This window comes from Muntiacus reevesi, chromosome 15 (assembly GCF_963930625.1).
Source record: "Muntiacus reevesi chromosome 15, mMunRee1.1, whole genome shotgun sequence".
Lineage (NCBI taxonomy): Eukaryota > Metazoa > Chordata > Mammalia > Artiodactyla > Cervidae > Muntiacus > Muntiacus reevesi.
Genome location: NC_089263.1, coordinates 53,139,289 through 53,165,422, shown reverse-complemented (window position 1 = coordinate 53,165,422; position 26,134 = coordinate 53,139,289). Strand labels below are relative to the sequence as shown.

The window sequence follows — 26,134 nt, the reverse complement described above, 5'->3', positions numbered from 1 at the left end:
ACATGGAAGCAACCTAGATGCCCATCAGCAGATGAATGGATAAGGAAGCTGTGGTACATATACACCATGGAATATTACTCAGCTGTTAAAAAGAAATTCATTTGAATCAGTTCTAATGAGATGGATGAAACTGGAGCCCATTATACACAGTGAAGTAAGCCAGAAAGATAAAGAACATTACAGCATACTAACACATATATACGGAATCTAGAAAGATGTTAATGATGGCCCTATATGCAGGGCAGAAGAAGAGACGCAGAAGTACAGAACAGACTTTTGAACTCTGTGGGAGAAGGTGAGGGTGGGATGTTTCGAAAGAACAGCATGTATATTACCCAGAGGAATCGGGTGGAGAGGGAGGTGGGATGGGGGACCGGGATGGGGAATACGTGTAACTCTATGGCTGATTCATATCAATGTATGACAAAACCCACTGAAAAATTAAAAAATTAAAAAAAAAAAAAAAACCAAATAAGTTATTTTTCTTTTCTGAACTCAGTGTGAAGCCACCTGTTTTATTGTTCAGCTTAATTCAGAAAATATTTGTTTATACTGTGGTTTCTATTTTAGATAGGATAAAAATAATTAAAAGATGGTAATTTAAACATTTAAAAATTTTATTTTATGTGTTTATATTAATTCTAATGTGAGTCTTAACTTTGAAAGGAATTTGATCTATTGTTTTACCCTTTTAAAATTGTGAGATATAATATACATAGACAAAAGGAACAAAACAGAAATGATTTGTGATTTATTATAAAGGAAAATAGATGTATCTAAAATATAAAAGTAAAATGGATGTATGGTCACCACTCAAGTAAAGAAAGAGAGTATTACCAGTAAAGCAAAAGCTTCCATCTTCCCCTTTTTCAGTCACTATAATCAAAATTTCAGTTGTTACAATCATACTTTCTTGTTTTTACTTTTTACCACCTAAGCACATATCCCTAAGTATTGTGGCTTAGTTTTTTTTCTGCTTCTGACCTTTATATCAAGTGAAATTACATGTTGTATGTATATTGTTTTGTTATAGGTTAGTAAGTTTTTTTCCCCTTTGCCTTGGGTGCACCAGTTGTTAGCTAATAATTCCAAGAAAAGGATGTTGTAAAGTTTTAGAAACACTTGCTTTCAGGATCTGCCAGAGCATCTTTTGGAGACAGAAAGGCAGAACTTTCCAGTTTAGCCCAGCATGGACCCAGCTATGATGTATATAACCCATTCTATAAGTACCAGCATGTGTCACCTGATTTGAGTCGGCGCTTTCCTCCTCGTTCTGAAGCAACAAGACTATATGGATCAGGTATGAAAAAAAATTTTGTTTTTCCTCTTTAACAAATGTAAAAATCAAATTAAATCTAAGATTCTGGAAGAAATGATTAATCTTACGATGAAAAACAATTTAATGAATGAAATGAAATGAAAAACAATTTAAAAATAAAGAGATTCAATGTATGACAAAACCCACTGGGAAAAAAAAATAAATTAAAAAAAAAAGAAAATTAAAAAAAAAAAGAGAGAGAAAAGCTGGCTTCAGAAGTGATATGATTAAATCACATCATAACTTCTCTATGGTTTATATCTAATGTAAAAATTGAAAGACTAGTGAGTTCTGTATATTGGTAGTTCTAAGTTCCATTTTGTTTGTCCTATTTTTAAAGAAATTTTTAGATTTTGTACATATTTTATATAGCATCTGTCTGTTCGTATCTACAACAAGAATTTACTAACTATTTATTTTCTGTTCTACTCAGTGAAAATGAGAAATTTGGAAACTAATGATGAGATTAGAAATGTAAACAAAAAAAATAGAAAATGCCTAAGTGATTACCAAACTTTTTTAGTTTAATATTTGAGACTGTATCAATTATGGACTATCTTATACACATCTGATTCACAAAATTTTCAGTTCTTCAAAAAAAATATATAGCTCTCTCAACCACTAAATTCAGGGTGAGGTACTGAAAATAAAGTAGAAGTATTTATTTAAATATTTATTTTAGCACTGTGCTAGGCTATACCATTATTATTCAGAGTTTCATTCTTCAAGGATCTTATAGTTTAGAAAGGACACTAGAAATACAGACTAGAAATATAACAGTACATGGAATTCAATATTGATATTTTTAATATTATAAGTACTTATTAAATAGTTGAATTGCTTTTAGTACAGATGACTTACATTCTGGTTGATTTTTGATGTGGTTGTGAAAATGTGTTGTTTGATTTGTGTTGGTTTCTGTTTCAAACAAAAGTGAAATAATTGAAAAACAACTTTTTAATCTTCATTGGAAGGCTTTGTCTCTTAAGTAAATTTGCATGTATTATGCTTGCCTGGTGGCTCAGCATTAAAGAATCTGTCTGCATGCAGGAGACGCAGGTTTGGGTTTGATCCCTGGGTTGGGAAGATCCCTTGTAGTAGAAGGAAGTGGCAGTCCACTCCAGTATTCTTGCCTGGGAAATCCCATGGACAGAGGAGCCTGGTGGGCCCAAATCCATGGTGTCACAGGTGTCAGACATGACCTAGCAACTACACCATCACATATTTATGCTATTTTTTCTGTAGGGATTTAGTTCATGGTAATTAAGTAGACTGCCAGTGTTTCTTCTTCTTTACTATAAAATTAAGTAATTTTCTTATGTCCCTTTGTAGTTTGTGACTTAAGGACCAACAGACTTCCCAGTCCCCCTGGGCTAAGCAAGTCTATGTTTGATCTTACAAGTTCATCTCAGCGGTTCATTCAGGTAAGTAATTTATATGAATTTAATTATAAGCAATCATTTATTTTCATGGTAAAATTCATATATGTTTCATTAGGAACAACATGTTATGTATCTTTTGTAGACATTTCTATTCTAATATTGAAAGAATAAATACTTGGCATTTCCCACATGTATTATTTCAGGAAGCTTTCAGTCGAATACTAAAAGACAGTAGTTTTTCTCTCTTTTTTTAAAAAAATTGAATTTTCCTTCTCTCATGGTATGCACTGAGGCAGTCTTGAGGCAGTTGGAATTTAAAATGGTATACATAAAAATGCTTATTATTTAATTTTCCTTGTTGAATATAACTACCTAGTTAGTAAATATTAGTATTTCTGTTGAGATATAGAACTTTATTGATATTAACACTGTTCTATTTTTGAAATAGAATTGAGAATTTTGAAAATACATACTTTTCTGTGTATGTATTTGTGTGAATGTATATGCATATGTTAAAATGGAAATATATTCTTAATCATCCTCAATTGAGTTAATTTTTTGCAGAATTAATTCTTTATAACACCAGTTTGTTTTTAATGTGCATCAGAATTGTTAGAAGAACTTGTTAAAATACAGATTGCCAAGCCTCACCACCAGAATTTTTGATTCAATAGCTCTGCACTGAGGCCTGAGTTTGTATTTCTACCAGGTTCCCAGGTGATGCTGATAACTGCTGGCCCAGGGGACTGTGCTTTGATAACTACTGCTTTATAGGTGTTTTGGTAATAGGGCACTTCCAATTATTAATATATTCTGACTTTTATTAGTACTTCCAAGTATGAAATATAAACAGTAATCTCTTCCTCTTTATTACAAAACCAAACCAAAAACAGCAAAGCCTTTGCCATGTATTACCTAGTAAGGGATTTAAGATTTTCCTGATTAACACATATAGAGAAAACTTTTTCCCTCTTTCCTGTCTAAAAGTGGAAAATTCTGAGCGGTAACACTGTCAGAATGGTTAGCACTCAGTTTGATACTAGAGTGGGTGCTAAGGCATAAGTTTCAGAATCCTTAACATCTGATATGCAATATCTAACTAAAAATGAATTTTATCTTTAGAGACATGATTCATTGTCCAGTGTGCCTAGTAGTTCTTCTTCAAGGAAGAATTCTCAGGGGAGTAACAGAAGCCTGGGTAAGGAATAAATCTTTCTACTTTATATCCTTAAGGGAATTATTTCTACCCAATAGTAATTTGAATATATTTATGATAAGGTTTTAAGAAAAGTTTAGATGATTTTATCCATATTGGCAGTGTTATCTGCATATGAATAGTCAGATCAAATTATGTATTTTTAATGTTCAGGCCTAAGGTCATTTTAAAAATTAAATATCATTTGTTTGTTTTAAAGTATATTAGTGAGGGAATTTCTAGAAGCATACAGTTTTAAAACTGTATCAGTGTTATTTGGGAAAGGTTTCTTAGTTTTAACTTAAATTCTTCAGGTTATAATTGGGTTTAGATTTTAAGCCAGTTATTTTTTTTATAGTATGTCTTTTACCAGCACTTCAGTAAAGGCATTGAAGTATGATTTTTATCTTAATAAACTGACAACTTAAAAAAATAATTATAGCATTTTTCAGTTGTGCTCTTAAAATTGGATTGTATCAAAGTTCAGTTGGGCTTCCCAGGTAGCACAGTAGTAAAGAATCTGCCTGCCAGTGCAGGAGATGCAAGAGAGGCAGGTTCGATCCCTGGGTCAGGAAGATCCCCTGGAGAAGGAAATGGCAACCCACTCTAGTATTCTTGGCTGGAAAATCTCATGGACAGAAGATCCTGGAGGGCTACAGTCCAGGGGGTCCGAAAGAGTTGGACATGACTGGGTGACTGAACATAGTACAAAGCTCAGTTGGATTGGAAGGATTGTATAGTAATTGAAACCTTTTTGTCCATTTACAATTCAGACACAATTACTCTATCAGGAGATGAAAGAGACTGGGGGAGATTAAATGTGAAAGTGTTTTATAATTCTTCAGTAGAACAGATCTGGATCACAGTTTTACAGGTAAGTTAGTGTAGCTAATACCAACTTTTCTTACAAAATTGAATAATTAGGGGTGTAAATTACAAGCATCTACTGTTGCTATCTTCAGGAGAATGGGGCAATATCTTCTTTGGAATTTAGGGTTCTATAGTATTTTGCAGAAAATAGTATTTCATAAAGAATCTAAAAAAAATAAATCTTTAGATATGATTAGAACATGTTTTCCTCAAGAGGGAAATTGATATGGTGTGTAGAACATTAATTGTCAGATTATTTTAATGGAGATGAAACAAAAGATCTCAGTAGATTAAAGTTTACTTTTATAGTTTTATTTGTCATTAACTCAAGAAATGTATCAAACATTTGTATTGTCAGAGTCCTTTGTAAAACTCAAACTATAATTTTTTTTTTAGTGCAGAGATTTAAGTTGGCCCTCTAGGTATGGAGATACTCCTACTATTTCTGTAAAAGGAATACTAACATTGCCCAAACCAGTGCATTTCAAATCTTCAGTCAAGGAAGGCTCTAATGTAAGTGTTTGTGTTTCAGTATCTTTTTATGTTTTCCTCATGTATGTCACTTTAACCTATGTAAAGAATTATAATACGAAAATGTTTTATTTTGGGAAACTACAGATTATGTATGCCTAGCTTTTTAAAAGAATTTTGAGCCTCAGAAATACTTGATATTTCATTGTCCAATATAAGATGCATTTTAAAAAGAAAATCTTAATCACTAAAATATTTATGAGTAATAGTTGATGAGAATATTTACTTTTCTTGTATGTAAGGAAAGTAAGTGTCTTATTCTCATCCTCTCTCCCCCTGTCCCAGGTGACTTTGATAAATAATTGCATGATTGTAGTTAATTTCTTTTAAATACTTTCCATGATCATAACTGGAAGACTTTTGATCCTGAATTTGTTTTATAATCCTAGATTTCAATTTAAACATATCTGTATTTCTGTCTTGTGATATGGATTGAAAGGTTACTGTTTTTCCGTACAAATGAAACTTATCTTCTATAAGAATGTGTTATTTAAAAATAAAGTAATTCAGATGACTAATAAGCATGAAGAAATTTACACTCACTAGTATTCATAGATATACAAATTTAAATTACATATTGCTTTCTCTTTCTTTACTTTTTTTGCTTATTAAAATTAGGAAAGTTTTATGAGCACTCTAGCCTATAAAATTATTTTGGCAATTATTTTGACAATATACATTAAAACCTTAAGATTATACTAAGTGAAATAAGTTAGAGAGATAAATATCATGATATCACTCATATGTGGAACCTAAAATATGTTACAGATGTACTCACTTACAAAGCAGAAACAGACTCACAGACAGAAAACAAATTTTTGATTACCAAAGGGAAAATGGGTTAGGGAGGGATGAATTAGGAGTTTGGGGTTAGCAGGCTCAGTGGTAAAGAATCTGCCTGCCAGTGCAGGAGACACAAGAGAGGCAGGTTTGATCTCTGGGTCAGGAAGATGCCCAGGAGGAGGAAATGGCAACCCACTCCAGTATTCCTGCCTGGAAAATTCCATGGACAGAGGAACCTGGCAGGCTATATAGTTCATGGGGTTGCAAAAGAGTTGGAAACGACTTAGCAACTAAACAACAACAGCTACAAACACTGTATATAAAATAGATAAACAAGAAGGTCTTGTCGTATAGCATAGGGACCTATATTCAATATTTTATAATGAACCATAATGGAAAAGAATTTGAAAAAGAATATATATATATATATAACTGAATCACTTTGTTGTACATCAGAAACTAGCACAACACTGTAAATCAACTGTACCTCAACAAACAATTTTTTTAAAGGAAAAAAACTTTCAAATATCTACAGGTTTTAACACAGTGTTTCTACTTGGATCACTTCATGGAAATAATCTAAGATGCAAACAAAATATATATAAAGTATTCCTGGCAGTTGTGTTCATAGGCTGAAAGCTGGAGACTATCTAAATGTTTGCCATAGAAGAATGACTGAAAAAACTCATGGTATACCATGTATATTAGTTTCCTATGGTTGGTGACATTGTACAGGAGACAGGAATCAAGACCACCCCCAAGAAAAAGAAATGCAAAAAAGCAAATTGGCTGTCTGAGGAGGCCTTACAAATAGCTGTGAAAGGAAGGGAAGTGAAAAGCAAAGGAGAAAAGAAAAGATATACCCATTTGAATGCAGAGTTCCAAAGAATAGCAAGGAGAGATAAAACCTTCCTTAGCGATCAATGCAAAGAAATAGAGGAAAACAACTGAATGGAAAAGACTAAAGAGCTCTTCAAGAAAATTGGAGATACCAAGGGAACATTTCATGCAAAGATGGGCTCAGTAAAGGACAGAAATGGTAGGCACCTAATAAAAGTAGAAGATATTAAGAAGAGGTGGTAAGAATACACAGAAGAACTGTACAAAAAAGATCTTCACAACCCAGATAATCACGATGGTGTGATCACTCACACTCACCTAGAGCGAGACATCCTGGAATGTGAAGTCAAGTGGGCCTTAGGAGCATCACTATGAACAAACCTAGTGGAGGTGATGGAATTCCAGTTGAGCTATTTCAAATCCTGAAAGATGATGCTGTGAAAGTGCTGCACTCAATATACCAGCAAATTTGGAAAACTCAGCAGTGGCCACAGGACTGGAAAAGGTCAGTTTTCATTCCAATCCCAAAGAAAGGCAATGCCAAAGAATGCTCAAACTACTGCACAGTTGCACTTATCTCACATGCTAGTAAAGTGATGCTCAAAATTCTGCAAGCCAGACTTCAGCAATACATGAACCGTGAACTTCCAGATGTTCAAGCTGGTTTTAGAAGGCAGAGGAACCAGATATCAAACTGCTAACATCCGCTGGATCATCGAAAAAGCAAGAGAGTTTCAGAAAAACATCTATTTCTGCTTTATTGACTATGCCAAAGCCTCTGACTGTGTGGATCAAAATAAATTGTGGAAAATTCTGAAAGAGATGGGAATACCAGACCACCTGACCTGCCTCTTGAGAAACCTGTTTGCAGGTCAGGAAGTAACAGTTAGAACTGGACATGGACCAACAGACTGGTTCCAAATAGGAAAAGGAGTACGTCAAGGCGGTATATTGTCACCTTGCTTATTTATCTTATATGCAGAGTACATCATGAGAAACGCTGGGCTGGAGGAAGCACAAGCTGGAATCAAGATTTCTGGGAGAAATATCAATAACCTCAGATATGCAGATGACACCACCCTTATGGCAGAAAGTGAAGAAGAACTAAAGAGCCTCTTGATGAAAGTGAAGGAGAGTGAAAAAGTTGGCTTAAAACAGAAAACTAAGATCATGGCATCCGGTCCCATCACTTCATGGCAAATAGATGGGGAAAGAGTGGAAACAGTGGCTGACTTTATTTTTCTGGGCTCTAAAATCACTGCAGATGGTGATTGCAGCCATGAAATTAAAAGACGCTTACTCCTTGGAAGGAAAGTTAAGACAATATAGACAGCATATTAAAAAGCAGAGACATTACTTTGTCAACAAAGGTCCATCTAGTCAAGGCTATGGTTTTTCCAGTGGTCCTTTATGGATTTGAGATCTGGACTATAAAGAAAGCTTAACACTGAAGAATTGATGCTTTTGAACTGTGGTGTTGGAGAAGACTCTTGAGAATCCCTTGGACTGCAAGGAGATCCAACCAGTCCATCCTGAAGGAGATCAGTCCTGGGTGTTCATTGGAAGAACTGATGCTGAAGCTGAAACCAATACTTTGGCCACCTGATGCAAAGAGCTGACTCCTTGGAAAAGACCCTGATGCTGGGAAAGATTGAGGTCAGGAGAAGAAGGGGATGACAGAGGATGAGATGGTTGAATGGCATACCAACTCAATGGACATGGGTTTGGGTGGACTCCGGGAGTTGCTGATGGACAGGGAGGCCTGGCATGCTGCGGTTCATGGGGTCACAAAGAGTCAGACACGACTGAGTGACTGAACTGAACTGATGGTTGGTGTATTACAAACCAGGTAGCTTAGAACAACAAATATTTCTCTCTCACAGTTTTGGAGGAAGTCTGAAGTCAAAGTGCCAGCAATGTTGGTTGCTTCTCTGAAGGAGAATCTGTTCCATCTCTAACATGCCTCTCTCCTAGCTTGTGGTGATGACCAACAATCCCTGTCATTCCTTGGCTTCATTCTAATCATTGGCTTTCATTTTCATCTAGCTCCTGACGTTCACCTCCATGTGTCTCTATGTGTTCACATGGCTATCTCTTACAAGCCAGTGTAACCTTAACTTCACAAATTACATTTTCAATGACCCTATTTCCAAATAAGGCCACATTCTGAGTTACTGAAGGTTAGGACTTCAACATAACTTTTAGCAGGGGGACACTATTCAAGCCATAACAGCATGTGATAGAATATTAGGCAGCCATGAAAATAATGCTTAGGAAGAGTTTTTAAGGACATGGGAAAATGTTCTTAATAAGTGAAAAGGCAGCAACCAAAATTTATGTGTTATATTAGGATCTTACTTTATGAAAATATACATTGTAGAAAGTCTAGATGGAAATAAATCTTAACTCTAGTTTTAATCCTGACACTCACAGATGAATATTTCCCAAATTAAACTTTTTGATTTTCAAGTGAAACTAAGCCAACTTGGGAAAAGTTAGGGGGAAATGTTCTCATATTAAAACTTGCATGGAATATTTTAAAATTTATTATTTATCAAGTTGTTTAGGAGTCCTCTATTATGACAGAATGCAAACCAGCACACTTCATTTATAAGCTCATTGCATATGAATTTAAAAATCAAACATTTTATGTATACTGTGTTATTGATGTGATCTATGGTTTGAGACTGAAAGAAAACGATAGCTCAGGTGGTTGGGAGACTCTCAGAAACACAATTCTGTACACAGATATAAGTGATTGTAATAAAAGTGAACACTTGGGCACAGTATCTAAAACATTGATGTTAGTTGCCCAGATATCTAAAGGCAAAAAAAACCTCCCCTTCAAAAAGAATCACTGAAGATGGAAAGAAGGAAGTTTACAATAAAAAAGCAGTCTAGTGTCAAGAAGATGTTAGTTCACAGTCAGCCAAGGTTTTAAAAAATAAAAAGAACATCTGAAAATAGTCTGCACATGGAAAACACTTGCTGCCTGGAGTGGAAAATTATTGGAGAAGGTAGAACTTGAAACTTATATTTTGCTTTGTCTTCTCTGTCAAGGAGATCAATTCTCATTTTGGAAAGAGTAAAGATAAATTGAATCCCAAATTAGATGGGAAGAGCATTAGACAGACTAGGTCCTTTAAAGAAGTAATTCAAGTCTCTTAATGTGAACAAGTTAGATTTTGTATACAGAGAGAGCTTGCATGAGAGTCTTGAAGTACTCTCATTAACTGTTGAAGAACTGTGGTGAACAGCAGGAATGATGCTCCAGAACCAAAGAAGGAGAACAACCTCATTTTCAAAAAGAAAAAAAACTGTATTCTGGTGAACTTGGTGTTAATACTGACTAAATTCCAAAGTAATTAGAAGGATTTGTGAAACTAAGACGAATAGTATCTCGAATAAATTTTGGAAAAACAAGTCATGGCCATTCTCATTTTCATTAAAAAATTTTTTTGTTATTATAAAAATATTAAATTTACCTTTCCTAGGTTATAAAATGTTATTTTTACTTATATTGTGTTGGCATATGACCCTTTTTAAACTATGCTATTTACATGTTTTATATTTTTATTTTAGAATATTGAATTTATGGAAACTTTTGTATTTTCTATTAAACTCCAAAGTCTACAAACTGTGAGACTTGTATTTAAGATTCAAACCCAAACTCCCAGGAAGAAAACCATTGGAGAATGCTCACTGTCACTCAGAACTCTTAGCACACAGGAAATGGATTACTCTCTGGACATATCACCACCTTCAAAAATTTCTGTAAGTGATATAATATGTAATGTCAAAGTATTTCACATTTTTAGAATTATTTACTGGATGAATTTTTGGGGGAGTATAATTTGAGCATGAGAATATACTGAAGGATTAGGAAGGCTCTCAAACAATAACAACATAAATGTAATGTAAAAAAGTAATAATTATGTCATTATTTAACTTTTTTGAAATTGATAAAATGTTAACAGAGCTGCTTTTCTTTCTCCATTGAAAAGTAACAGTAGGCTTACCTTCTCCTAATACCTGTTTTATTAATGTTTCATACTTCAAAATAATGGGCTTTCCCAGTGGCTCAGTGGTAAAGAATCCACATGCAATGCAGGAGACACAGGAGACACAGGTTTGTTTGATCCCTGGGTCAGGAAGGTCCACTGGAGGAGGGCATAGCAACCCACCAGTATTCTTGTCTAGAGAATCCTGTGGAGAGAAGAGCCTGGTGGGCTGAGGTTCGTGGGGTTGCATAGTTGGACATGACTGAAGTGACCAAGCACAGCAGGGCACTTCAATATAGTAACCCTAAAAGTGAATAATTTTAAAAAATTATTTTTTGTTTTTTTTAAGTAGCTGATAACATAGGAAAAGCAAGAAAGAATTATAAACTCCAAACTCAATGAGAGATTGCCTTGAAATAGATTAGGAAAGTTTTAGTCATGAGTAGGTACTATATCTGTCCATAAATTGATGGAGGATATTCCAGCTGGTATTTTTTCGTAAAGGACGTGATTATCTATAGTGCTGATTGATTTTTTGAGGTCCAATAGCTGCTTCTTTCAGTTAACCAGCTGAACACTCTTTAAGTTGCCTAGAAATTCCTAATGATTTAATTATGTAGCTTCTGTGTCAGGATAACATATATAGAAATCAGTCATAACCCTTTTTAAAGTCAAACTTACATGTGATTTTAAGTTTACTTAGGAGTTATATTTTACCTGTTTTCAAAAATATTTAAGGTGACTTGAAGTGGTTCTTAAACTGGCTGCACATTAGAACCACATGGGGAGCTGTTAAACATGCCTACACTTAAACCTTTAAATCAGAGTGAGCCAGAGGCATTTGTAATTTTCAAGTTACTCAGGTGATTCTCGTGTGTAGCTTTGCTTAAGAACCACTGAATTGAAGTGAAATTAGGGATTAAAAATAAAGAACGAAAGATTACTATAATCAAGAAGAGTTGAAAAATCTTGTTATTCCTGATCTTTTATTTTCTATTTTCATACAAATCTGTTTTCTTTATAGCATTTACTATAATTTAGGCTTCCCTGGTAGCTCAGTTGTTAAAGAATCCACCTCAATGCAGGACACACCAGTTTGATTCCTGGGTTGGGAAGATGCTCTGGAGAAGGGATAGGCTACCTACCCATTCCAGTAGTCTGACCTGGAGAATTCTGTGGACTGTATAGTCCATGGGGTTGCAAAGAGTCAGACACGACTGAGCAACTTTCACTTCACTTTCAGAATTGTTTAAGTTACTATTTTAAAAAGAAAATAAGACCTGAGCTTCCATCTTTTTCCTTCATATTTTACTGTACCCTTAGCCTGTCATATTCTTGGCATTGAATATTTGTATGTAGGTTGATAGGAAAGAACAAATGATGAATGAAGGCATGCTAAATTAGATTACTATTTTCTGTTGAAGTATAGCAAATTTGTTTTGTAACTGTAACAGGAGTTTATCACTTAACTAGATTAGTAGACAATAACCTGCAACCATATTTTACAGAAGGCACATATTGCTATTTAAATGGATAATTGATGGATTAAACCTTTAAAGACTAGTAGAGTGTATCAGGGAGAAGGCAATGACACCCCACTCCAGTACTCTTGCCTGGAAAATCCCATGGACGGAGGAATCTGGTAGGCTGCAGTCCATGGGGTCGCAAAGAGTCGGACACGACTGAGCAACTTCACTTTCACTTTTCACTTTCATGCATTGGAGAAGGAAATGGCAACCCACTCCAGTGTTCTTGCCTGGAGAATCCCAGGGACGGTGGAGCCTGGTGGGCTGCCGTCTGTGGGGTCGCACAGAGTCGGACATGACTGAAGCAACTTAGCAGCAGCAGCAGCAGAGTGTATCAGAAGATAACTCAGCAAATGTATTTTCTGGGGAATTGAGACATTATAATCTGAATCTGCCTTGGAGAATCAGAATGAGTGATTATGGCACAGTTTCTACAATTATATTTTGCATATCAGAGATCTTTTATAAACTTTTTTTTTTTAATAAACATTTTGTATGCCATGTGCTAGGGATGCAAAGATTGATGGTTTGAAGGAAGGACTTTTGGGCTATCTTGGATCAGTAAATTTATATTACTGTTCATATTATTGACTAAAAGCAAGAATAATATGCTTCGTTTCATGTGTTGAAGAAGAAAATTGATATTCTAATTGTGACATTGAAAGAGACACACTTACGTATCTGTCCTTCACAGTGACGTCATGAACAGCAGAACTTCCATGTAGAGCTATTAATTTCTTCACCACAGAGCTTTTGACCTTAACAAATAGTTGACAACTCAAATTTTGTGTTGAATAGTGTGCAAGAGACAAGGTTTCCCTGAAGAATTATTTAATATCTGACATTTGAAGAAACTTCGCATATAACTAACTTGGTCCTAAGTGATTTAATGCTCACAATGAACTTAATGAGCTTGCTGCTCTTGTTACCCCTATTGTGGAGACCAAGACCTTGAAGCATTTGCCTGAGTTTATATAGCTTTTTGTTGGGGAATCAGGATTTGAATGGAGGCATTCTGATTCCAGAGTCAGCTCTCTTAATTTTACCACATTGATGAAAAAATCAATAAACAGTCTGTGATAGAAATGAGTGTTATTTGAGCCAAACTGAGGACTATAGCCTGGAAGACAGCCTCTCAGATAACTGAGGTATTGCTCAGAAGAAGCATGGTTTTCAGCATTGTTTTAACATGTTATCAGAATACAGAACGTCAAACAAGTCAGGGATACATTCCTTTAGGGTTTGAAAAAAAGAAAAAAGAGCATGTGCACAATAAGTTGATATGGCCTTGGCTCCTGGGAAGGGAGTCGTATCATTGAAGGAGGACCAGCAGTGACATCCCAGGAAAGGAGGCATTTAATCTTTATTTTTAATATGGCTGTTCTTTACTTGTGATCAGTGCACCCTTTGCTTTAATAATTAAATCTGATATACAATGTATACTTGATAGGCCACAAATGGGCTATTTTAATCAGTATAAAAGTCAAGTTAATTCATATGTAAACCAGAATGACTTCCCTATATACCTCAATATGTGAAAATATCTTTCATCAACACTGTATTGTCCCCCTAAGGAGATGTTCTAAAAAATCACCAGATAAGGGGTTTCTCTAATTATGCTGAACGTTTCACTTTGAACAGTCATTCCAGGAAGGACAAAAAAGATTTTCTTTTCTTTTAAAAAATGATACATTATTCAGGAATGGAAATCATTAAAAATGCTTTTAATATATACCTACTAATTGATTAGAATTTTAAGTTTTTGGTTATTGTCAGGTTGAAAACCACTTTGAATAGTTTTTCATGATCTGAATTAATATCTTGGAGTATAAATTGAATTTGTGAAATAACTTTGGTAAGTAAGAAATGATAAACCCACTGCTGAATGCTGCTGTGTTTCGTGAGAATGAACTCTACCAGTGTGTAACTCTAAGAGAAGTTTTGCCATCTTTCAATATTTTCATCTGTTATAGTAAGGGTACAAAACCATAATGAAAAAATGAATGAAAAAATGTTATCCTGGTTTCCTTTGTGTTTTGTAAACAATAAATAACTTTTAAATGGACAGTAGCATTTGTTCTTTTAATCAGCAAAGGTATTTTATATATGGCTACTGAATTAGTCCACCTAAAAAGATAATCCATTCTTATTAAAAGCAAGAGCAATACATTCACTTTTATTTATTAGAATTCAGCAATTATTGCCAAATAGACAACTTTTATCATCATTTTAGATTTTTCAAGAAGGAGTGACTTCAACAGTTGATTTTAAAATCAACTTTTAAGTGATTCACTTTGTATCTTTTGCTTTCTTAAGGCATGAGCAATTTTGGCCATTTTGACCATTATAAAATATCATGTTTAGAAACTATCCAAGATTCAGTCAATGGCATGTACATAAAAAGGTTCTTTTTTTTTTTTTTTTTACTGATCCATGTGTCAGTTACTGGGGAATACTGGGTTATTCTCAAATATAAACCACTTGATGAAGTATCCGTCAGCTGTTCTGTAGCTTTGTTGGAATCAACACTAGCCAAGACTTTTGTGTTTATCTATGCTGACCCTAGTGAGATCTGTTAACATTATGTTCTTTCTTTAATCTTATATTTACTCTTTTTAACATGTGAACAGTAATGTTTTTGTGTTGGCTGACTATGTTTCTTTTATTTTATACTCCAAGCACCCTGAAATCCACGTAAATAGGTTCGCTTGTGTAAGGCAGATTACTCACTTTCTTCTGCTCTTAGTCAGCAATACTGAAGAGCACATTTTAGCTTCTACCCCTTTCTGAATTTCCTTCATTTTATTGTTTGCCTCAGATTTTCTTTGACCTTTTCCTTATCATTTACTGCCTCACCACTTTCACTAGCTTCCTTCTTGCCAATTTTCGTCATTGGCTTACTTCTATTTAGCATAGTAATTCAACTTTTAATCCACAAATCTGTTCATTGTAGTAATCCTTTGTCTTCTGATTTTGATAGCACTACCTCTGATTTCTACAACTGGAAAAACGAATGATGTGTTTCATGTATAACAGTTTTATCATATTTCATATATTCATATATCATATTATATTTCAGTCATTTGAAAAGATTATTCCAATGACTACATTTAAGTCTTTTGAGAATGTGCTCTTGTGGTGTTTATTTCTCTGACATTTTCTCTACTTAAACTGCTTAGGAATTTAATTTTTTTAAATTTGCATGTCTTTGGTCTCCCTGATTTTGAAGGTTCAGTATATATGTGAAACTTACATTGTCAGAATTTATGAAAGTCAGTAAGTACTTTATATTGACAGACTCCATGACATTTAGCATTCTCTTTTAACATTTAGCTTTGTATGACAGTAAAGAGCATGTGTGCATGCTGAGTCATTTCAGTCATGTCCAACTCTGTGTGACCCTATGGATTATAGCCCGCCAGGCTCCTCTATCCAGGGGATTCTCCAGGCAAGAATACTGGAGTGGGTTGCTATCCCTTCCTCCAGGGGATCCAACCCAGGGATTGAGCCTGCGTCTCTAGATTGGCAGGCAGGTTTTTTACCACTAGCACCACCTGGGAATGTCTAGCTTTAGCTCTTTGTTTTTGAATTTTTAAATATCCCAAAACTTTATTCCTAATTGCTAAATAACACTTTTTTTATATGCAGGTTTGCCATGCAGAACTTGAACTGGGGACTTGTTTTCAAGCAGTGAATAGCAGAATTCAGTTACAAATTCTTGAGGCACAGTACCTTCCAAGTTCATCAACACCCCTAACTTTGAGTAAGTATGTCAAAGTGGTTTAAAGTGAAATCTTCAGAAACTATTTATAACAGATTTTTTCCTACATTTCTTATAGTGAAGATTATAATCTTAGTTACTTTTATTATTTAACTTATATACTTACCTTTCAACTTAAAATTACTTTATTGGATTTCAAATTTTAGCCATTGTGTTTACCCACTGCTCTCTTGATTCTTATCTGATTGTGACCTTCTTGCATTTGATGCTATTCTTTATTTATCTCATTAGTTAATATAGGTTGTGGGTCCAGAGGACTGTCAGATATGTTTCACCAGCCTAGATGGTGTATCCTCTCTCTGCGTCTATGCCCTTTTTTGGATATTCTGCTAACTCAAAACTTAATTTTAAAAAACTAACTCACACCTTGAAAATCTTGAAAAAAACACAAACCTTAAAACACTTTCTCACCTTGTGCCTTTGAGTATATTCAGAGGTTCTGATATTTTGGTTGTCTAGCCCTGGTTCACATGGCTGCTTCTAGAGTGGGAGGTTTGAGGTTAGTCCTACCTAAAGGGCTAAGAGTGGGGGTAAAAGTGTTCCTTATTCCTAGTAGAAGAAAAGAAAATATCTGGAGGTAGGCAGAAGCAATCATGCCCACTGTAACTACAAAGACTGAAAATTAATACAGTTGAACATAATTCAAGAAACTAGGAAGACAACAGCAAACACAAAGGAAGGTAGAAATAGAAATTAAAGCTGAAGTTGGAGTTGATAAATATGGAGCCAACAAAAACCCCACAGAATTAATAAAACCAAAAGATTGTTCTTTTGGAAAGAATATTAAAATAGACAAACTATAGAAGGCTGGATCAAGCAAAAAATAAAAGAAAACATGAACAAGGAAGAGGATATAATTTCAAGTTCATAAGAGATTCAAAAGTAAGACAACACCATTTATAATGATACCAGTTCATTTGAATAGCTGTATAAAATAAACGATTTTCTAAGAAAAAAGATGTTGGAATTCACTCCAGAAGAGGGAAGAAACTGAATAGAACAATACTGTAACCATGTAAAAGCAGTTAAAGAGCTGCCTCTAACAAAAGCAGAGGCCAAGATGATTTTACTGGTAGATTCTACTAAACTTTCAAGGAACATATAATTCCTTTTCTACATGAGCTGTTCCACAGCATGAAAAAAAGATGGAAAAAGAAGATTTATGAGGTTAGCATATTCTTGATATCAAAACAGAAAGGATAGTGTACACAAAGAATAGCTATAGACTACCATTATTTATGTAGGTAAATGGAAAAATCATAAAAAATAAGTGAAGTCCAACTTGGCATTAAAAGAATAAGTTAAACACATATATATGGAATTTAGAATGATATAGAATATAGAATGATAACCCTATATACAAAACAGAAAAAGAGACACAGATGTACAGAACAGACTTTTGGACTCTGTGGGAGAAGGCGAGGGTGGGATGTTTCGAGAGAACAGCATGTATATTATCTATGGTGAAACAGATCACCGGCCCAGGTGGGATGCATGAGACAGGTGCTCAGGCCAGGTGCACTGGGAGGACCCAGGGGAATCAGGTGGGGCGGGGGGGGGGGGGGGGGTGGTGTAGATCGGGATGGGGAATACATGTAACTCCATGGCTGAGTCATGTCAATGTATGACAAAACCCACTGCAATGTTGCGAAGTAATTAGCCTCCAACTAATAAAAATAATTGAAAAAAAATAAATAAATTAAAAAAAAAAAGAATAAGCTAAATTACCAGGGCTATATAAGGTTAAGTCTAGGAAACAAGGAAAAAACAATGCAGTTTATTACATGAACATGTGTCTTCCTTTAATAAAAATGGCTAATGGCAATCAGGATTACCAATGATCTCCATTTTATAAATATTGGTCAGCCTCAGGTCTCACTTTGTGGCTGCCTCCTTTCTGGAATCTCTTCACTTTCTTGTTGTCTAGCAGCTCCATCTCTATACCATCACTTCTCAAATTAGTCAGACTGCACTTTCTGCTTGAGCTGTAAGCACTGTGTGTCAGATTGGGGGGGCAGGCTTAGGTGAACGCTGTATAAACCCGAATTTTACTTAGTGTGCTTCCCATCTTTTAAGAGGTGACACCCCTCTAGTTTCTTTCTGTTTCTGGTCAGTGTTTAGTGTCTTGAATAATTGTTGTTAATATTTTCCCCAGTTTATAATCATCTGTGAGAGGTTAGTTTGTATAAGCTGTTTTACCATTACTGGAGGCTCTACATCTCAAATTTACTTAAAGAATAGATTTTCTCTAGTGGGCAGGTGTTTAATTTCTGGAGTCTCAAGCAAAGAATTTTACTTATATAAATTGGTGAAATAATTCCTTTAGCTCTCCAAAGAGTTGGCACTTCTCTTTTGTATAATCCTTTTCAGTGTGTACTCTTTTACTGCTGATTGTTATTTATGCATACAATTCCAGTCTTTAATGGCAGTAGAGGAAGATTAGATTCATTTAAGGTGACAGTAGTTATTTGTAAATTACGACAGTAATTGTAAAGCTTACTAGAGAAGTTTTCTTTTAAGGCAGTAATTCATCAGATCTTTAAAAGTACTTATTGTTATTTTATGTCAAATACATGGATTATATCTCTATATGACATTTAAAATTTTATTTATCAAAATTTCTTATTCTTTAGGTTTTTTTGTGAAAGTGGCAATGTTTAGCTCGGGAGAGTTGATTTATAAGAAGAAGACACGCTTACTGAAGGCCTCCAATGGAAGAGTAAAGTGGGGAGAGACTATGATTTTTCCACTTATACAGAGTGAAAGAGAAATTATTTTTCTCATTAAGCTTTATAGTCGAAGCTCTGTAGGAAGAAGACACTTTGTGGGACAGGTTAGTAGTCAGTTTTATCTCATATTCTTTCCTTGCACTTTTGTAGCATTTAAACAGTTGGTTAACAAAGGGAATACAGGATAAATCCGAGGCTGAATAGAGTGAAATTCTTCATCAAAATTTAAATTCAATGCAAAACTAAAAAAAAAAAAAAAGTTACTGTGAAAAAGTTTGCAGGAAAAAAAATTTACTGCAAAAATCAAATCTTGTCAGACTTTCAGCTTTAATACAAAAGTAGTTTTAATTTATGAGCAACCAGGATTTTTAAAATGAGGTTTTTTTCCTGAGATTTTCAACTTTAAAAGTTTTTCAATGCACTCCTTGACCCATTCCTTGTGAAAGAGGAAACTCTTAAGTATTTGAATCAGATTTCTTAAGGCTTCCTTTATTGCGTCATGTTCATTTTAATGTTTGTATGCTATTAGCTCCATTGTGGTAAGTCTGAATTCCTAGAAAACATTGATCTTAACAGTGGTTGTGATATTATTTAGTCAATATTGTTATCTGGATTAACCTATTTTAAAATTCTTAGTAATTTTTATAAGACTGCATAACACTTGCTTACTTGCCAACCCTGTGGAACTTGTTTCCTTTTGTAGTTCTTTCTTTACTCTTATTGGGTACATTATATTAGCCATATATTATTTTTTATCTTAATTACAGTTGTTTGACTCACATTTAAATTCCAAAATCTGTATTATTAGTTTTAAAAGCTTCTATTTGACAGCAAGATGTTATTAGCACTTTATATGAATCATCAAATTATACGTGAATTTTCAAAGATTGATATTAACTAACTTCATATAGTCTACCTAAAATGTTTGTGAAAAATATTACATTTTTGTTGTTCTTCATTTATTCTTATTTGGAAAAGAGTTGGAACTCAAGAATTAGTATAACTAGCATACTTTTCAAAGTCATGGGACCTGTAAAGTTTTCCTGTATCATTAAGTCTCAACTTACATGTGTGAATGGAATAGGAGATTTACCTGACAAATAATTTTCAGAATAATGTTTTTGGTGATTCCACTTTCTCAGTTGAGAGTGTAATTAAGAATAACACTGGAAAGGTTCCTGTTGGTTATCTATTCCCTCTGGCTCCTCTGGGAACCTCGGGGAGCCACCCTGGTCCAGTAGCCACATGTGGAATCAAGATCTCCCACTCGTCTATCAGCCAAAGCACTTTCCTGTTATCTGTTTTATATATTGGGATTCTTTATATGATTTTATTTGAAGGGAAGTTCTTCAGGCCAAGAAATTAAAAGAGAAAAGTTTGAAAAACAAACCTTTTGAAGTGACCTGCTCCAATTTATCTTAAATTTATTTAAGATTTATCTTAAGTAAGATAAATCTTAAGATTTATCTTAAATTTATTTAAAAGAATTAGAAACTGAGTTTCAAAGAAGTTAACTCCAAAGTAACATCATTTGTTAGTGCTATAGCTGAGTTGAGGATTCAAGTTTGTTTCCTTGTTCACCTTGCCTCCATGATACATAACATATAATGTGATAGCTTATATTTGCATAATGTTTTACAGTTTTCCCAAGTTCACTCACATATGTTATCTAAAGTTACATAAGTGATAGGTTTGTTGAAAGTTTTTACTGTGGATCAAGAATGATTTCATTTAGATTTATTAGATTTCAATTAAAATTACAGTTTTATTTAATATAAAGGTACTTAAAATACACATTCCTTACCAATCAATTTGCAGTTTCCCAGGTGGCACTAGTGGTGAAGAAACTGCCTGCCAGTGCAGGAGATGTCAGAGATGTTGATTCAATCTATGGATCAGGAAGATCCCCTGGAGAAGGGCATGGCAACCCATTCCAGTGTTATTGCCTGGAAAATCCCATGGACAGAAGAGCCTGGTGGGCTACAATCCATAGGGTCGCAAAGAGTTGGATATGACTGAAGCGACTTAGCACACATCAATCAATTTAAATTATAATTAGTCTCAATTAGTATTTACAAAAATGTTTTTAAGTGGTTGGGATCAGTCTTAAGTTGAGTTTCTAGGTTAATTGCCTAAGAAAGGATACTAAAAACTGTTTTGGAGGAAATGATTCTGTAATACCTCACATTGAATTTTTAAATTGAATTGAGTCATATAAAATAGTCTTCAGTGACTAGGTTAAGTGTTTTAAAATTTAAGTTTCAAAGAGACAAACTTTTGGAAAAATGGAAATATGTTTAGTTGAAAATAGGTAACTCAAACTTCCAGTTGTCTTTCATTAGTGAGAATAATCAGTTGTATGAACTCAGTTACTATTATTGTGTTAAGTTAAATAACTGTACTATTCCTTTACAGATTTGGATAAGTGAAGACAGTAATAACACTGAAGCAGTGAGCCAGTGGAAAGAGACAGTCACACATCCAGAAAAGGTTGTTATTAAGTGGCACAAATTAAATCCATCTTGAGGATGCCGCACATTAATTTGGTGACGAACTTGACATTCTTTTCGAAGACTTATGATTTTAATTTGCTACCAATTTAAAGAGACAAATCAGTACATTTGTTAATTTATTTATGGATTACATTATTAATTACATATTATAGTAATATAATGGATCTAATAGAAAAATTAAACTTGGTAAAAAATGGGATGAATTATATCAGATATCCAAAGTAAAGGAAATGTTTTAGACAGTAGGGTAACTAAATAAATTATAAAGTCAGTAGGAATATCAGTCATAGATAGTTACTGCTATATAATGGTTATGAGTATTTTAAAGCTTTACATAGATATTAAAAATCCAGTATATCAAGTCTCTGTTAGTACAAGTGGACATATAGAAGACTGCCACTGTTTCAGTGCTAGTCATTATTGATTATATCTTAACTCTGCTGTTTTAACTCCTTGCCTCATATTTTCCCTCAGAAAGCAAAAATGAATTGAACCACTTCAACTCTTCTTATTTGGGTAAAGTTTGTGTCCTATGTTTACCATTATTTACCCATAAGTTGTCACATTGCGACTTTATAAGCTATTTATCTCTAAGAATTCTCAGATATAGAAAACTACATTTTGGCAAGAGTAGAATAAACGAAAACACCAGAAGGTTGAAGTTTAATTGGAAATTCAGTGTACACACATTTTCCTGTAAGGTTATCATCCATATAGCCCATCCTAATTAGCAGAATTAAATGAACTTAAATAACAAATTCAACATTTTATGATAATCACATATTTGTTTTTAGTTTTTTAAATATAAATTACTTGTTCTATAATCCACAACATTAGAATATTTTCCTATGCTTTAAAACTGACCATACATGATAACATTATGTAGCAAATACATATTTTCTGTTACAGTTTTTCTCTGGTACTCATTACAACTCTATATGTAGAGATAATTTCAGTTTAGTTGGTCAGACAAGCTGTGATCAAAAAAACACAGTCATTTGGAGAAATCAGTAACACCATTCCTGATCTTGGAAAATATGACTTTATTTTTGCTAATGGGTAGTCTAAGTGATTCATCTTCTATTTTTTTTTCTCTTACCTTGTCCCACACATTCCAAAGATAAATAGTGATATTTTAGGTCAGAAGTATACTTTGCTGTAACTTAAGCATGCCCTTTTTATTCTGATTCTTGGTCTGTGTATCTCATTCAGTTCAGTTCAGTCGCTCAGTCGTGTCCGACTCTTTGCGACCCCGTGGACTGCAGCAGGCCAGGCCTCCCTGTCCATCACCAAACTCCCGGAGTTTACCCAAACTCATGTCCATTGAATCGGTGATGCCATCCTACCATCTCATCCTCTGTCGTCCCCTTCTCCCACCTTCAATCTTTCCCGGCATCAGTTAAGATTTTCCAAATAAATACTAATTCCCCTTTTCCTGAGTACCACCTCCTCAAGCTACAGAACATGCAGAGTTGACATGCCCTTTGCTTCTGCTTCTAGAGTTACGGTATATTGGAGGTGTTGACAGGTACTCTCTGACACTCTGCGTTTTGAAATAATTTTCTTTAGATTTGTGAAAAATGGCATATTGGTGAGTACTCATATGGACTTTCAGGAGAAATCACCTTGAGTGGAGGTATTTTGCGTCTTTGAGACAGATGGCAGTCATTTAAAACAACTTTTTAAAAATAGACTTTATTTTTTAGAGCAGTTTTAGATTCACAGCAAATTGAGAGGAAGGTACAGAGAGTTCTCATATACCCTCTACCCCCACATTTACACAGCCTTCCTTGCTACCAACATCTTGCTCTGTAGTGGTATATTTGTTAAAATCACTGAACCTTCATTGACATGTCATCACCCAAAGTCCATAGTTTATTTTAGGGTTCACTCTTTATGTTATACATTCTGTGAGTTAGACAAATACACAAATGACATGTATCCACCACTTTAATGTCGTACAGAGTAGTGTCACTGCCCTAAAAATTCTCTGCAAATACAACCATTTGAATAGTTAAGAATGAAGTAAATGTCCTGGCTATTATAAACAGTGCTGCGATGAACATTGGGGTGCACGTGTCTCTTTCAGATCTGGATTCCTCAGTGTGTATGCCTAGAAGTGGTATTGCTGGGTCATATGGCAGTTCTATTTCCAGTTTTTTAAGAAATCTCCACACTGTTTTCCATAGTGGCTGTACTAGTTTGCATTCCCACCAACAGTGTAAGAGGGTTCCCTTTTCTCCACACCCTCTCCAGCATTTATTGCTTGTAGACTTTTGGATAATAGCCAGGACATGGAAGCAACCCAGATGCCCATCAACAGATGAATGGATAAGGAAGCTGTGGTACATATACACCATGGAATATTACTCAGCCGTTAAAAAGAATTCATTTGAATCAGTTCTAATGAGATGGATGAAACTGGAGCCCATTATACAGAGTGAAGTAAGCCAGAAAGATAAAGAACATTACAGTATACTAACACATATATACGGAATTTAGATAGATGGTGGCGATAACCCTATATGCAAAACAGAAAAAGAGACACAGAAGTACAGAACAGACTTTTGAACTTTGGGGGAGAACGTGAGGGTGGGATGTTTTGAAAGAACAGCATGTATACTATCTATGGTGAAACGGACCACCAGCCCAGGTTGGATGCATGAGTCAGGTGCTCTTGCCTGGTGCACTGGGGGGACCCTGAGGAGTCGGGTGGGGAGGGAGGTGGGAAGGGGGATCGGGATGGGGAATACGTGTAACTATATGGCTGATTCATGTCAATGTATGACAAAACCCACTGAAATGTTGTAAAGTGATTGGCCTCCAACTAATAAAATAATATTTAAAAAAAAAAAAAAAAGAATGAAGTAAATATATCATTGTCTTTTAGATAAGTAAGAGACTTTCTTGTTTTTAAAAAATCTATAATTTTATTTTAGCAATTTTTTTGTGTTCTAGTAATGCTTTCAATTCCTAAATTTATTACAAGTAGTCATGTATTTAATGAAACTTCTAATTATTTTATTTAATTTTCAATAACTTTAATATGTGTGTAGTGTATAATTTGAAGGAAAGGTATACTTCTTGGTTTCTTGTGTGTCTTAGAATCCTAGGTAAATAAAATAAAATTTTAAAAATCTTTTTATCTTAAGGACTTCAGTTAGAGAAGTGTTTGACACAGCTAAGATCCCAAATATTTTAATTAGTGTTTACTTAAGCCTTTTTCAAATGAAGTAGTACTGAATAGAAGATGTTCTTACTGTTTCCTTGAAGCTTTACCTGGATGTATAAAAAGAAACACACTGTTCTATTAATAGCTACTCATGAGAAAAAGCATTAGAAACTGGTAATAAAAAATTAAATACTATGTAAAAAATTACTTCTCTTTGTACTTACTTGGCATTTTTTACCTTTACCCACTTATAAATGAGACAGAACTAAAATGATGCTGGGCAACCAGAGAAAAGCAGGGAGGGTTCACACTGACAGCTAACAGCTTGCACAGTGCTAATCTCTAACAGTGTATTTATTTATAAGTCTTCAGATTAATACAATTAAATAGCTGCAGTCCATGTCAAAATATAACTTCATTGTTTGGCTCTTGTTTGGTTTTCTATGATTTTTTTTTCAGCAGAACTAGAGAACTTACCACTGAAGTATATCAGTTCAGAGGGAACCAGTGGTATTTTAAACGTAAGTTATGTAGTCATGGTCTGAATATAACCTAAATTGATCTTTTGTTTGAATACAGTTATGTGAATTTCTCTGATACTAATATACAAAAACTATATTTCCCAACAAAAATTCCCACTGTTTGTTTAATCAAATAAGGGTTTGTTTATGAAGGATTTCAGAAGTTTACAATAAATATCAGCTTTTTATATTATGACAGTAATGGATATTTCAAAATTATATATTTACTTTTGGTATTTGGTAGGTTGTATTGAGGGAAGTTCCAGATAAAAGTCTGTATTTACATTAGTTGAGAGAATGTTTACAGTTGACCCTTGAACAACACAGGGATTAAGAGTATCCCAAAGCAGTTGAAAATCTGAGTATAACTGTACATTTGTCCCTCTGTGGTTCTGAATCCACAGGTTCAACTAACCTTGCATTATATTATACTGTGCATGTATGTTGAGCTGCTTCAGTTGTGTCCGACTCTTTGTGACCCAAAGGACTGTAGTCTGCCAGGCTTCTGTGTCCTTGGGATTCTCCAGGCAAGAATACTGGAGTGGGTTGCCATGCCCTCCTCCAGGGGATCTTCCTGACCCAGGGATCGAACCTGGTCTCTTTTATCTCCTGCATTAGCAGGTGGATTCTTTACCACCAGCACCACCTGGGAAGCCCAGTTATCTAGTTAGTAAATATCAAAACTGGGACTTAGGTTAAGGAAAACCACAGCAGTGTCAACTCCAGGGGGAGAGAATTCTTCATCTCAGATTTAGTCTAAATAAACTGAACAATGTTTATCTTTTTAAAAATTTGGTGGAGTATCATTTTGGATATGGACAGTGGATACAGGGAGTTAAGAGATGCTGTCTTTTGGAACCTGGCCATATCTCTGCCTGTCTTGGCATTGTGTCCAGGAAAGGTACAAAATATTGTGATGAGAGGTTGTGCATCTCAGTGAGGTCCATGCTCAGATGACTCAAGCCCAGCCTC

The 26,134-nt window shown here is 34.5% G+C and overlaps 1 protein-coding gene across 4 annotated transcripts in view; it reads left to right on the top strand.

Annotated features, from left to right (window-relative positions):
* The window catches only part of TC2N (tandem C2 domains, nuclear), a 52,351-nt gene extending 28,832 nt beyond the window's left edge, over positions 1–23,519 (top strand). For 3 of the 4 annotated variants that reach the window (XM_065906349.1, XM_065906348.1, XM_065906350.1), the window contains exons 5-13: positions 1,133–1,300; positions 2,651–2,742; positions 3,823–3,898; positions 4,669–4,769; positions 5,162–5,278; positions 10,502–10,693; positions 16,095–16,209; positions 18,861–19,060; positions 21,372–23,518. In XM_065906349.1, the coding sequence (XP_065762421.1) occupies positions 1,133–1,300; positions 2,651–2,742; positions 3,823–3,898; positions 4,669–4,769; positions 5,162–5,278; positions 10,502–10,693; positions 16,095–16,209; positions 18,861–19,060; positions 21,372–21,482 (1,172 nt within the window). In that variant the 3' untranslated portion in view covers positions 21,483–23,518. Of the gene's footprint in view, positions 1–1,132; positions 1,301–2,650; positions 2,743–3,822; positions 3,899–4,668; positions 4,770–5,161; positions 5,279–10,501; positions 10,694–16,094; positions 16,210–18,860; positions 19,061–21,371 lie in introns of all 4 variants that reach the window. The other variant, XM_065906351.1, reaches the window with a different exon arrangement.
* The last annotated feature ends 2,615 nt before the right edge of the window (positions 23,520–26,134 follow it).